The 13,883-nt window shown below is 31.7% G+C and overlaps 1 protein-coding gene across 4 annotated transcripts in view; it reads left to right on the top strand.

Moving 5' to 3' along the window:
* LOC145279846 (UDP-N-acetylglucosamine transporter SLC35D4 homolog) overlaps nucleotides 1-13,883 on the top strand; it is a 77,335-nt gene that overhangs the window by 37,054 nt on the left and 26,398 nt on the right. For 3 of the 4 annotated variants that reach the window (XM_080131289.1, XM_080131291.1, XM_080131290.1), the window contains 6 exons: nucleotides 2,709-2,792; nucleotides 7,689-7,770; nucleotides 10,326-10,409; nucleotides 10,815-10,892; nucleotides 12,127-12,175; nucleotides 13,715-13,763. In XM_080131289.1, the coding sequence (XP_079987415.1) occupies nucleotides 2,709-2,792; nucleotides 7,689-7,770; nucleotides 10,326-10,409; nucleotides 10,815-10,892; nucleotides 12,127-12,175; nucleotides 13,715-13,763 (426 nt within the window). The remainder of the gene's footprint in view (nucleotides 1-2,708; nucleotides 2,793-7,688; nucleotides 7,771-10,325; nucleotides 10,410-10,814; nucleotides 10,893-12,126; nucleotides 12,176-13,714; nucleotides 13,764-13,883) is intronic. The other variant, XM_080131292.1, reaches the window with a different exon arrangement.

The following is a 13,883-nucleotide window of genomic DNA, read 5'->3' on the forward strand; positions in this document are numbered from 1 at the left end:
AATAATGAAATGATTTACCATTGTCTTGATTTATTTCTTAAGAAATCTAAAAATAATTAGAATTTTGTATGGAAAAGGAAACAACTAAAATAATCACAACACTGAGAAAAAATACAAAATCAAACAACAAATCAAATTTTTTTCATTAAAAAAAAATGTAGCAGGACTCATATTTTACTATTGTTTGTGAAAATAAAGAGTCGACCTCTCCCCAAGGAAATTGACTAGAAAAGACCCTTTCTCCGTAAATGCTCACTTTCTAGCCATGATATAAAAAAAATAGAAATATGTATTATAATAAAATGAAAAGAATTGTTAGAAAAAAAATAAATAACTAAAATGAAGAGTGAATTGGTGAGATGCCTTTTTGCAAATCAATATGCAAATTAGTTACACTTAGGACATGGATTGCTTGCACTTGATTAGTTTATTAGAAAGCTATTATGTTTTCTATTATGAATATGAATGACGTTTTAATCCCACAGTCAGTGGAATAAATAGCGCGACACAGATATAAATAAATAAATAACTTTAAAAATGAAAACTTTAGAAAACTAAGTAATGCTGTTAGATTATATATATTTTTATTAAATGAAAACCGAAAATCATTTTTTTACTGAGACTTTCAATAGAATCCAGTACGGAATAATCACATTACCACACCCCATTTGATCACTGAAATCAAGCAACAACTAGTCAGTACTAAAATGGGTGATCATTTGGGAATTCCAGATGCTGTATGTGCTCTCTGCTTATCTCTGCATTGCTTTCAGTCGCCCGGGACTTCTCATTGCCACTGAACTCAAGCAATGCTGATGAGAAGTGTAGTTTGGGATTGTGCAACTCTTGCTTCACAATTTCATGCGCAGCTACCCTTACAGGGGGTATCCATTGTCTTTTGAGATTGAATGGAGGCATCACAGTAGAATCTACTCTAATCGTATTTATTTTCTTATTTCGTTAGTGATGTTAAGTCCATGGATGATTGTCTCTAGAAGAGAAAATTGAATGTCAGATTTTGTTGATGGTTGTATCAAAGTCTCTTCTAGAGACAAACACCCATGCGCTTAACCTCACCACTCAAAAAAAAAAAAAAAAAAATTACGATTAGGGTAAATTTCACTGAAAGTGCCAGAAAAAAAAAATAGTAAAAATTAATATTTCAATAAATACCCATTTCTTTGTTTTTCTTTTCTTTTTTTCTTTGCGAATAGTTTTTCATGGTTTTGTTTTATTTTGTGAAAGAAAACTCTATCTTTTTATTGTTTCAAGTTTTCCAAATTCTTCCCTCACTTGCTCTAAAGAAAACTTAGTTTTTTCTCATTATTTTTTAGACAAAATATCACACCTGATTATTGTTAAAAGAAAGGCAGTATTGAGGTATCGGCAAAATCATTTTCAGTTGCACATTTTTGCGAGTATATATAATGTAAGTATTGGGTTTTGTAATGGACAGACGATTGTGAACATTTCTTGTTGATGTACGCTACTCCTTCCCTCAAAAAGGAGGAGGTAAGGCCTGGGGGGATGACAGCTAACAACAGAATAGATACTAAGGGAGTTGGAGTGAATGAACATGACAACAGAAAAACTACTGCACTACCCCCTCCCCCACCTTTGAAAAAAAAGGAGGTAATGCCTGGGAGAATGGTGTCATGACCACAGAAGAGATACTACATTACCCCCTTCCAGCATAAGGAAAATGTAATTTCTGGGACAACTAAAGAACAGATACTAACTACATGACCGCAACAAAGGAGGAGGTTTTATGACATAACACCAGAACAGATACTACTCTATCCTCTAAGGAAGGAGATAATATCTGGGAGGATCAGTTCATGATAACAGAACAACTACTACACTATCTCCCCTAGTACCAAAAGAGAAAATAAGAGGTATTGCCTGGGAGGATGAAATCATGACCACAGAATAAATACTATACTACCTCATCTAAAAATAAAGAAAAGATAATGCCACCAGGTATTCAACTAAATCAAACCTTCGAGTAGTAGTACCACTACTATATATGAGAATGTAATGCCTGGGAGGTTGTTCTTATGACATACGAACATACATTACATTAGCCCCTCCCAATCTCATTTAATTTAATCTAATTTTTACAGTCCAGGGGAAACAACTCTAACAATTTAAATCTATGAATTACTTCCCTTGATTCATATTTCCATAAGTTTTAACACTAAGACTTTGTCGATACAACGATAATGCTTTTCTTTTAACAATACTTTCGGAGATGAAGGGTGGGACTTCTGCCTTAATTTTTTTATTTAAATTTATAGCTATTACAATGTTGTATCGACTGAATAATCGTTACCGACATAAATTATTTTAAAGGAAATACAGCTGGGAAATTAGTCAAAACAATTTTTTTTAACTTTTCCAACTCATTTGTGATCTATTTGTGTTAAAAATAAATATTTAATGCAAGTTATAAGTTTTTAAAGTTCCGTAAATATCGGATCTGAGGAAATTAGTAACGTAAACAAAAATAGGTACTTTTTCCAGCTATATTTTGTATAAAATAATTTTTGTCTGTGTTAATAAAGATTACTATCGATAATTAAGATAATCTTTTATAATAAACTAATAATTGTAAAAGCAATAAAACAGTAACACACTAGATTTTTAAATTTTAGAAATCTAACCTTTTTTTTTTGTTAATAATTTATTTGAATAAATCTTGTTTTTAGATGGCAGACGTTAGTGGGTGCTGTGTTCATTCAAATCCAAATAATGCAGGGTTACATCGATCCTGTTTTTGATGTAAACAACAGGTAAGTACAATTATACCTAACTTTTTGAAACCTCTCAATTGTAAATTTATCTTTGAAAAATTTAAATTGAATTAAGTTTATTAAAAAAAAAATTTTTTAATCTTGCTCAGTTATACCCGAGGCACGCCCCCAAATCAGAAATTACCAAAAAGACATAGGGTCGACACTGCTTTTCTTTTCTCTTTTTAAAATAAAATATAAACAAAATATACACAGATTTTTTTACAAAATATATTGTTTTGACAACTTTAATAATTTGTAAAAATAAAATACATTTTTAATTAAATGAAGTTATAAACTTTCTTTTTCTTTTTTTTTCTTTTTTTTTTACAAAATGTATAAACAAAAAAACAAGCTTAAGCAAATAATATTTAAACTTTGCTGAGTTATATAAAAAAAAAAAAATGAGTAAATCTGGCCTGGTAGACCAACACACAACCTACCTTTAAAAACTTTTTTTTGTAAAGGTTTTTGGGTGTGCTGAAAAGTCATATCACATTTAAAATTGGGGCCAACAACTAGTTTTTGTGGTATTGCAAACATACTTTCCCACATGTTTCATGTAGTAATATAATGTGGCGGCCATATTTGATTATGATGCACGCATTCCATGTGCAGAAACGAGGAGGGGGGGGGGCGACGTAATGAAATTACTAGATAATGAGGAGTTAATCTTTTTTTTATTAAAAATAACCAAACAAAAAAGGAAAATAATAAATAAATAAATAAAAATGTTTTTTTTTAGTTTTTTTTCTGGAAGGAAAGAATAAATAATTAAATAATAAAAAAAAAAGATGTTTCTTTTTTTTTAAGGAAAGAAAATGAACAACAAACAAATTCGGGTAAAGAATAAATAAATAAGTAAAATAAATAAAAGTGTTTTCTTTTGTTTTTTTTGTGTGTGTGTATGTGTGTTGTTTTTCTTTTTTGAAGGAAAGAAAATTACAATTGGAAAAAAAAAAAAACAGATAAACAAAAGGCAAAGGAGGTAATTGTGGCCTGGTAGACCAACACAAAATCTACTTTAAACTTGTTTTCTAGGGTTTTGGGGTATGCTGAAAACAAATATCGCATTTAAAGTTTCCACAAATAAATAGTTTTCCAGATATTAAGAAATGTAATTCTTTAGGTTATAAGTGATGGCCATTGTTGTACGTGCAAGCATGTGCATATTTTTGCTGCGCGCTTGGCAAAAAAATTGTACACACTTTTTTTAAAATTTAATTATTTATTCTTTTCTTCAAGAAAAAAAAAGTTTTATTTATTTATTTATTATTTTCCTTTTGTTCGGTTATTTAAAAAAAAAATTTATTAAATCCTCATTATCTATTAATTTCATTAGGTCATTCTCCCCCTTACCCCATTTCTGTGTGTGGCATAAAGAAATATAGCAGCCATGATAAAGTACTACGTAAAACATGTGGGAAAGTGTGTTTGCCATATCGGGAACACTAGTTGCCATTCCTATTTTTAAATGCGATATTCGTTTTCAACACACCAAAAAAAAACCCTATAAAACAAGTTTTTAACAGTAGGCCGTGTGTTGGTCTACCAGGCCACATTTACCAAAAATGGTTGGTGAGTAATTTAAATATTTATTTACAAAATAAATGAAAAAATGTATAATTTTATTTGCAAAACTTTTTATAATAAACAAACGAGACAAACAAATATATAAAAGAAAAGCATTGCAGGCACGGCACCCCTATATACTTGCCTTCCTATGAGGGCAGAATTTAAAAATTTTTTTATTATTTCACCCCAAACAAGACACATTGCTACTTTCATATAGGGGGCTACTATCAAGGACATAAGTTGCAGGGATACTATGTAGGGAGTTGAGCAGCAAGATGTCTGTTCACATTACACTGGAACTTCTGCATGTCAGTACAGTCGGGGAAGCAGGAACCCGGAAGGGAATTCTAAAGTCGAGCAGTTCTGGGGAAGAAACTATTAAAGTAGAAGGCTTTCTTACATCTGGAGATCTCTACTGTGTAGGGGCAGGACTTTGCTGTTTGTCAGGGGGGTATTTACATTGGAGGTATAAGGGCTTGTAGTTCGTCAGAGCGTTCACCATTAAAATCCTTGTAAAACAGGCAGAGGAATGCAACATTTCGTCTATGAAACAGAGGTTGAAGCTTAGATGGCAGTTCAGGACCTATCAGGTTGGCGACTCTCTTTGAACCCTATCCAGGAGTGAGAGACTAGTAGCAAATGCACCTGCCCAGACGTGACAACAATACTCCATACGTGGGCGAATGGTGGCCTTGTAGAGGTACAGGATACTTTCAGGCATAAATAATTTTGTACCATGGTAGAGAGAGAGAGAGCCCACCTTCAGCAACCTCGATGTACCTGTTCCAACTCCTGTTCCCTGTGAATGTTAAGCTGAGGAGTTTGAAAGAAGTACTTTCAGGTAGTGTATCTTTAGTTATAGCTATTAGTGGTTGAGAAGGTTTCATGTAATTATTAAAGGAAACAAGCTTAGTCTTGGCAGTATTGAACGTTACCATCCATTTTTGACCCCATTCCACTACAGATCTTCTAGGGTTTCTGCCATTGCCTTTGATATGTGTTTTCCCCTGTTCCTGTTATAGAACGTGGTGTCATCAGCAAATATACTCATCTCAGAGACTATCTTTTCAGGGAGGTCATTTATGAATATCAGGAATAATAAAGGTCCAAGGATCGACCCCTGAAGTACACCCACATTTATATCATATTGTTTAGATGTACGGCCATCAAGGATAACCTGGATTCTTCTCTCATTTAAGATGGATTTAATTATGTTAAGCATTCATCCAGTAATACTATAGGATCTGATTTTCATGAAAAGACCATCGTGCCATACCCTGACAAAAGCCTTAAATATATCTAAGGCTACTGCCCTCCCCTTGCCTTATTCAGTGCATGGTATATACGTTCAGAGATTACAGTTAGAATATCTGCAGTAGAACGGGCTTGCATAAGTCCATATTGATGGTCAGACAGAAGTTTAGCAACTGTAAGGTGGTGGAATAGAGCTTGAATAATTATAGACTCATATTTTGGCAAAAAGAGTAAGGAGGCTAGTTGATAATTTCGCCAGAATTCTCATGAACTGGTACCACAGAAGCAGTTTTCCAGCAGTCAGGAAAGCATGATTTGTTAAGGCATTTGTTGAAGAGTTTGGAAAGAACTGGAACAGCAAAGCATTTTTTTAATTGTACAGCTGGGATGAGATCAGGTCCACATGCTTTTGAGGTGTCTAAGTTTTTATGATATCATGTACTTGAGAAGGGGTGATTTTCAGATCATCTAGTGTGGTTTCTGTCCACAAAGGAAAATCAGTGGTTTACTGGTTCCAAAGTAGAATTTGAGGCAAAATGACAAGCAAGCATGTTAGCTTTTCTCATGCAAACAATCTGATGATTGTTGGACAGTGGGGGAATTGTTGATTGTTCATTATTTACAACACTATTGTAGATTTTCCAGAAATCACGAGTTCCTAATTCCTGCGCTTCAACGCTTTTTCTGGTGGTTTCGGTGTATTCTCTCTTAGCTGCTGCTGTTTTTTTTTTTCTTACAATTACTTTTAGCTTCTAGAAACTTTTGTCTGTTTGTACTAGACTAATGCTGGATAAATCTGCGGTATGCATGTTGCCTCTAAGCAATGGCAGCTGCGTAATTAGAAGTAAACCATTGGGGAGAATGAGGTTTGCTATAGACTTCTGTGTGGGAAGATGTGCTTCAAATGCTACTTTAAACCATTCAGTAGCCTCATTTGTGCACTGTTCCACATAAAGAGAAAAGATATTTCCTCATGAGGCATCTCTGATGTGATTTCTAATAGCATCCCAGTCAGCCTTATTGTAGTACCTTGTCCTTTTGAGCAATGGCTCTTCAACTTGGGGTCAAGAATTTAGTGATGTTTATCATTATCACAGCATGATCAGCATTCCCGAGTGGGTAATGAGCATTTGTAACATAATCCTCATGAACTGTTGTCAAAAATAGATCCAGAAGTGAGGCTTGCTGATCCTGACGATCTGAGAGATGGGTTGAGAATTACGTTGGTTTTAAATCTAAAGAAATCCATCGTCCATAAAACTCTAAATTGGGATGAACATTAAAATTGTCTCAATCTAGAAGGATTTGTTCTTCAATGACTGAAGAGAGAAAAGATAAAGTGGTTGTATTAGAATAGATACTACACTTTCTGTAATTTTATTTTTTTAATATTTATATTTTATCGTTTGTTTATTATAAAAGGTTTTGTAAATAAAACTTTGTGTTTTTAAGATTTTATTTTGTTATGCTTGGAAATTAATCTTTAATGTACCCCTTTGCTTTTTCTTAAAATAAATTTCCCCACATTAAAAACCGACCTTGTGTCTAACTTTGCCCTTATAGGGAGACACATAAATAGCAATGTTTTTTTTTTTTAATATTTGTTTCTTTCGTTTGTTTATTATAAAAATTTCATAAACAAAATGATGCATTTTTTAAAATATTGTTTCATTTGTGTATACATTTTTTGTTTCCTTAAAGTTTACAAGACAAAATTTGTAAACAAATTTGCAAATACAACGAGAAGTAAAAGAAAACAAATCTGTGTCTTTTCATTCTTACTAAATGTTCGGACGACAAAAGTGAACATATTTATTTTTTTTTACATTCTTTGAATTATTCGACTATTGTTAATATGAATTTTTTTAATAACCACCTAAAAATAAAAATTAATTTTAAATTACAGAATATAATAGGAGTGGCCTTCCTTAATTAGGCAAACATATAAAAATTTAAAACAAAAATATCTTCAATACCTTCCAGCCAACACCGGGTAAATACAGTTAGTATGGTTGATATTGTAAATGTTCCTTGTATGAATAAATTTTTTTTTTTTTTCTTTTTTAGACAAACCTTGATTCTTTGTCTTCCTGAACTTGTTCTGTTTGCAATATCTATCTACTCAGGTTCGAAAGCATTAGCAAATATTGTAAGTTGGATTTTTTTTTTTTTTTATCAAATTTTTTTTTTGTTTTTTTTTTTTTTGCAACATTATGGTTGTGTTGTGATTGAATGGCAAAGTGATTCCTACAAATGCTACAATACAAATAACTATAATTGCTTACACTCTTTCCTTCTCTGATTTGTTGGAATTAAACTTTCCTCCTCACTTCCTAAAGCTAATAACTTTTAATATGAATTTGTTAAATTAAATAATTTTCAGCCAATGGAAATATTTTCAAACTAAAAAAACAAAGTAACATGTACATTCGAAAGTAATAAACCAGTACAAAGTTAGGAACTCCTATGAAGTGAAGAGACAGGCAACTGAAACTATTCAGATTTTACCAGCCACATCTCCAGACTATAGTGGAATGGGGCCGCAAATGGATGGTAACATTTAATGCTAGTAAAACTAAGCTGCCCTCCTTTAACAATTACAAGACACCTCTCCAACCGCCTATATCTATGAGAAATAGCACTCTACCTGAGAATTGACATGGCCCCAAATAGTAGCCCCTTACGTGCAAGTGACGATATGCTTTGTAAGGGGTGAACATAAGTAAAAAAAAAAAAATAAAATAAATATTCTATATCAACCTTTGGCTGGGATAACAAAGTGAAAGAACCCAGTGACTTACATGCCAACTTCATCTCACGCATATATATTTGTTTACTGTTTTATGGGAAAGAATTCCAACAAAGTGCTTGATTACAAAGAAAAATATTTTCAATATAAGAGCTTAATAATTATTTATTTAAAACTGTACAGGTCAGAAAAACATTGGTACCGTCAGTTTCAAGCCTAACATAAGGGGGGCCAGAATGGTAAATGGACGAGAGCCTAACATTATTTACCTGGTCCTCCTTATGTTAGGCTTGAAACCGACGGTACCAATGTTTTTCTGAACTTCTGTACAGTTTTAAATAAATAAATATATGTATGTGCACTACAATAACACATACACAATGCCATGCTGCCAAATATTCAAATGTGTACATATTCACACAATGATCATTTTGATATGTAATTTATATTCACTCAACTTCTTTGCCCAAACACATGTTAGACATTTACTAACATGAAAATAAATTTTATATTTGTATTCCTTATAAAAAAATGTTTTTCTTATAAATTTTCATATTTCTCATTTTTCATTAATAAAACTCTGTTTTAGATAGCACTTGCCACCTGGTGATCTTCTATAATTTCATTTTATTTCATGCATGTTCATTTTATTCCTTTGCTGAAACAATAACTTTTTACTCCAAATTATATTGTTGGTGTGGTTCTTGGCTATACACAAAGATGGCCTCGACTCAAGCCAGGGACCATGCCACACTTCTTTAAAAGTTAAATATAAAAAGAAATCAAACCTTAGATAAATAAAGGCATTCATTCTCAACAGTTTTCGTAAAACTTAATTAACCATAATTAAACATAACGTAAGGGGTACATGATTGTTCTAATGCAATGTGTCTCAACCTTTTTTTTACTGTTTCTCATTTTATACTTTAGTTATCACATTCCATGAACACTGTTTCTGAAAAAAAGGAAAGAATTGTTGTTTTCTGAGCTGGAATCTATCCACCTCACACTTATCGCTTGCTGGTTTTCCACCGTGAAGTAGTATTTGTTTTTTTAGCTCCTTACATCAAGTGGCTTTCCTAAGCACCAAAGACAACATAATGTAGACTGAGATGATTTGTTCTCTGATGACTGACGTATGTCTCTAGTTTTGTGCAGTTCTAAGTTTATCCTCTCCAGCTTTACCTTCTCATGTTTTGCGAAAGAGTTAGTTTATTGCTAATCACCTGAGGTGTCTCTACTGGGAAAGGCAGACTGGTTGTCTAGGCATTTTTGAAGGCCAGAGTGCTGAACCTCTTGAGTGCTGGATTTTCAGTCTCCACTTTTCTGACCTTGTCATACATCTTCCTGCTGTGGGAGGAAGATTGTTACGGGTTTTAAAATGTGTGTTGTCTGTGAAATAACCATGTAAAAATGAGAACAAAAGAGAACATTTAACAAATTTATTCAAAAACTTATAAGTGAGGTTATAATAGTTGTGCAAGAATGATAAATCTCTCATTGGCAGCTGTGAGTGTTTCGTCGTCAAGATGTCATGTTTGAAATCCTCTCCTTTTCTACTAAACTCCCTTGTCAGTTCAAGGGAAGTAACTCTCTTGTTTTTTTAGGTTGATCCTAATAGAAATAAAAAATTTTTTATTTTATTTTACATGCCTAGTCCAATATCACTCACAGCTGTATTCAAATCCAGTCGACTCAAAGTGCTTATTTAAGTAGTTATACTCTTGGGAAAGGTATTAACCAGCACTTCTCTGCAGATATAGTTAAAACAGCAATTTCTGCTTAATTAATTGTTTACAATTGGTATTATGCTATTGCACTAAATAACCTGTACAGGGTATTGCTGTCAAACAAACCGAAACTGAGTTAACTCCCTTTTCAACAGTTTGTATTGATAAGCTTTTATGTGTAACATTATTTATAGAGAGTTAAAAACATTTCTTTCTTTTTTACAGACGATTCCTGCATTTCTTGCAGTTTGTAATGGATGTTTGTTAATGAAGAGAATCAGCAACTGCTTTCTGCATAGAACATTCATGGTAATACTTATATATATATCTCAATCTCTTTCTTTGTGTGTGTGTGTGTGTGTGTGTGTGTGTGTGTGTGTGTGTGTGTGTGTGTGTGTGTGTGTGTATATATATATATATATATATATACTTACACACAGGAGCAATTTGTCATGCCTTGTCTTACATTTGTTGTGCCTTAATTTTTTTGTACATAAATAGTAAGTAAAATCAAACAGTTCCACAGTTACTTATCTGATACTTTTGCCATGCAGAGTAATCAAGTTGTTTTGGAGAGAAATGAGTCATGTTAGGCAATCTTCATTCTCTAGATATGCCATCCAGATGGCTTTCTATATAAATTATACAATGTTTAATGTTTTTAATGACAAGATTTTTCAGTACACTCACACCAAAATACTTGTCTATTTTCAGCTTTCTGATCCTATTGGTTGGCTTACTCATGGTACCCTGGTTATCACGGTATTAGGCGTTTTGAAAACTGATCCAATGGTAAAACATGTTGATTTCTTATTTCTTGGTCCTTATTAGAGATATGTTCATTAATGTCATTAAAAAGAAGTGATCCTAGATTATGAAATGAATGACTCCTTCCTTGCATACTGTTTTTGATATATAATAGTCCGCATTTTTTTTTTTTCTTTTTGTGCAAGTTCATACTCTCTCCCATCACAAAGTAAAATAGTGAAAATTTTTTTACATATCTGTGACAGAAAGAAAATATCGTACACTAAAAATAATCTAAATTGATCAGGTAGTTTTATTGTAAAAAAAAAATCAAATTTTATAGCTAAATGATGGTCAGTGATCTCTCAACACCATTTTGAAAATAGTTTGAAGGACAAGAGAGATACTTCCAAATAATTTAAACTTGTGAGATTTTAGAAAGCCATTCTTAACATTTGGAGGAGAGGCAGCATTGGAAAAACTCAAATTCATCACTGGTTAACTCCCCCTTAATACACTTTCAGAAATAGTTTTAAATCAGCCTTGTAAATTATCACACAATTCCCATTAATCACCTATGAATTCCCATTAATCTCTTAAAACTGATTTTCTTTATAAAAATAAAACCACTTGATCAATTTACATAATTTTTGGTGTACAATATTTTATTTCCATCATGGAGATCATAAAGAGTTTTCTTTATATTTGTTTTATCTTGGGGTGAGGGTTCTGGACTAATAACTTTGTTTCTATGTATATAACAATAATAAAATACAATCAGAACAATAAGGAAGAGTAAAGGGAGAAAAAATTTCAACTCGATAACACACATGGATACCTCAAAACCAGGGATGCATGGAAGATTAAGGAAAACCTGGCTTGAGTGACTTGATTGCTTGTAACCATTTTGATCAAACAGCATGGAGAGTAGAGGTGGGAGATGTTAGGTGTTGCCCAGCCCAGAATCCAACATTGAAACAAAAAACAAAAGGAGAGAATAAACAAAGATGAAAAAATAGACGTGGGGTTTCAATCAGTATCAACGTCAAGATGCCTTAATTTTCACTAAGTGGTTTTTATCATTTCCTGTATCACAATGTGCATGCCCTATCATCTCTTTATGTCCGATGTGAAAGGTAGGCAAATAGTGACAATGCTAAAATTATAATCATCGTAACATTCTAGATGACTAATATTTTGTATATTGAATTTTTATACTTTTGTTTCTTTGCAACTAATGATAGGAATTCTTTGTATGTTTTTTTTTTTTTTATTTTAGTACCATTATGATGGTTACTTCTGGGTGTATGTCCACATCGCTTGCTTAGGTAAGTCTTTAAATGTTAAATTTCTTGATATTTTTGCTTTTTTTGTTTCTTCAACATGTAATTCTAAAATAAAGTGTTTGTCACATATTCAATTTTATCTAATTAAATACCCATAAAATATAATTTGTAGTCTGTACATCATTTATTACGAAAACTAAATATTTCATCAAATAACTTGGCAGCATCAAGTATACAGCATATACAAGTATAAACCAATGGAAACAAATTAACTTGAAAAACAATGATTTATACAAAAAAAAAACATTTATTGTTCTTGAACTCAACTGGGTTACCTTTGTTTATTTTTTACTTAGAATTTTAATTTTTATTTAAAATAAATTAGTTTATACCTGCTTCTTAAGTGGTGTTGGTGCAATACCTGGGTATGTCAATTTCCATCTTTACCTAGCTTCTACCACTTAATAGCTAGCATGAAGAAAAATGTTTGTGAAATTTTATAGAAAAAATATGATACTTTGTATATGCATGAGAGAGTAAGTAATTAAGATTAATGTATTTACACATTGTTTTTTATTGGCAATGTTATGCTTTTTTAAGCAAAAATAATTCGCTTTAAAATAATGCTGAATGCCATTTATGTGTATTTATTTATTTTGTAGATTATCAGACAAAATTCACTTGGTTAAAAAAATATTTAATTTTTGATGTTGTGTTAATTTCTTTCAATTTATAAATAAAAAATCCACTTTAAAAAATCTTCTTTAGACTCGTGAAATTCAAACTTAGGCATTGTAAAAACTACTGCCTTAGTAATGTGTATTCTGGCTAATGTTTTTTGTCAACAAATCAAATTTTTCTATTGTCATATGAACAAACTCCCTAAACACCATAACTTTTTAATAGTTGTGATGAAAAATAGAACTCTTCAATCTCTTTTTATGCTTTCTGGTAATTAATTACTTCCCCTTGTTCATTCCTTCTTTTTAGACAATCATTGTTCTTGTAGCGATTCGATCCCTGAATAGTGCTTCAAGTATACTTCGACTTTAACTTATTCATTGCAAAGAGTATATTCTTTCTTTCTTTTTATCTTTTAAAATCTAACTCCCTAGAGAGAGCATAATTTTTTTTGCCAAAATGATTGTGCTTGAAAAGGGTTTATATACCATAAAACAACCAAACCAAACACCATAAATAAATATTTAAAGATATGAACAACTTGGAGTATAAAAACTTTTTTCCAAAATTACTGGGTTTGGCATGAAATAACCTGAAAAGGGTTGATATGCAACCAATCCTATTTAAAAAAAAACAAAACAAAACAAAAAATAATTCTTTTAATTGTTTAGCATGTCTCAATTCTTCTTCGGCCACATCACATGTGCATGGTGTGTGTAAATAGCTGTATTGTTAAGAGTAATTTGTAGTGATGAGTGTGAGACATGACATCTACTGTATGCGGAGTTGTTTGCCTCTCTTGTTCACTTTAGTAGCAGTTGTACATAGATCCCTGCATTTTGTTTTTATTTTATTGCCAGTAATAATAACATGAATGAAAAATTATTTTTTATTTTTCAGGTGCAATATTTCTTTTCACTGAAATTAATAAAGATATTATTAGATTGAAGTAAGTAAAAGGTATTCTATTAGTTAATATATAATATGGCAGGTGCTTGACTTTTTTTTATCCAGTTTTGATAAAAATTCATTAAATGATTTTGACTAAAATTCGGAAGTTTGGGGTTTA

The sequence above is a fragment of the Euprymna scolopes genome, chromosome 7, assembly GCF_053919585.1.
Source record: "Euprymna scolopes isolate OS-2025 chromosome 7, ASM5391958v1, whole genome shotgun sequence".
In the NCBI taxonomy this organism is placed as follows: domain Eukaryota; kingdom Metazoa; phylum Mollusca; class Cephalopoda; order Sepiida; family Sepiolidae; genus Euprymna; species Euprymna scolopes.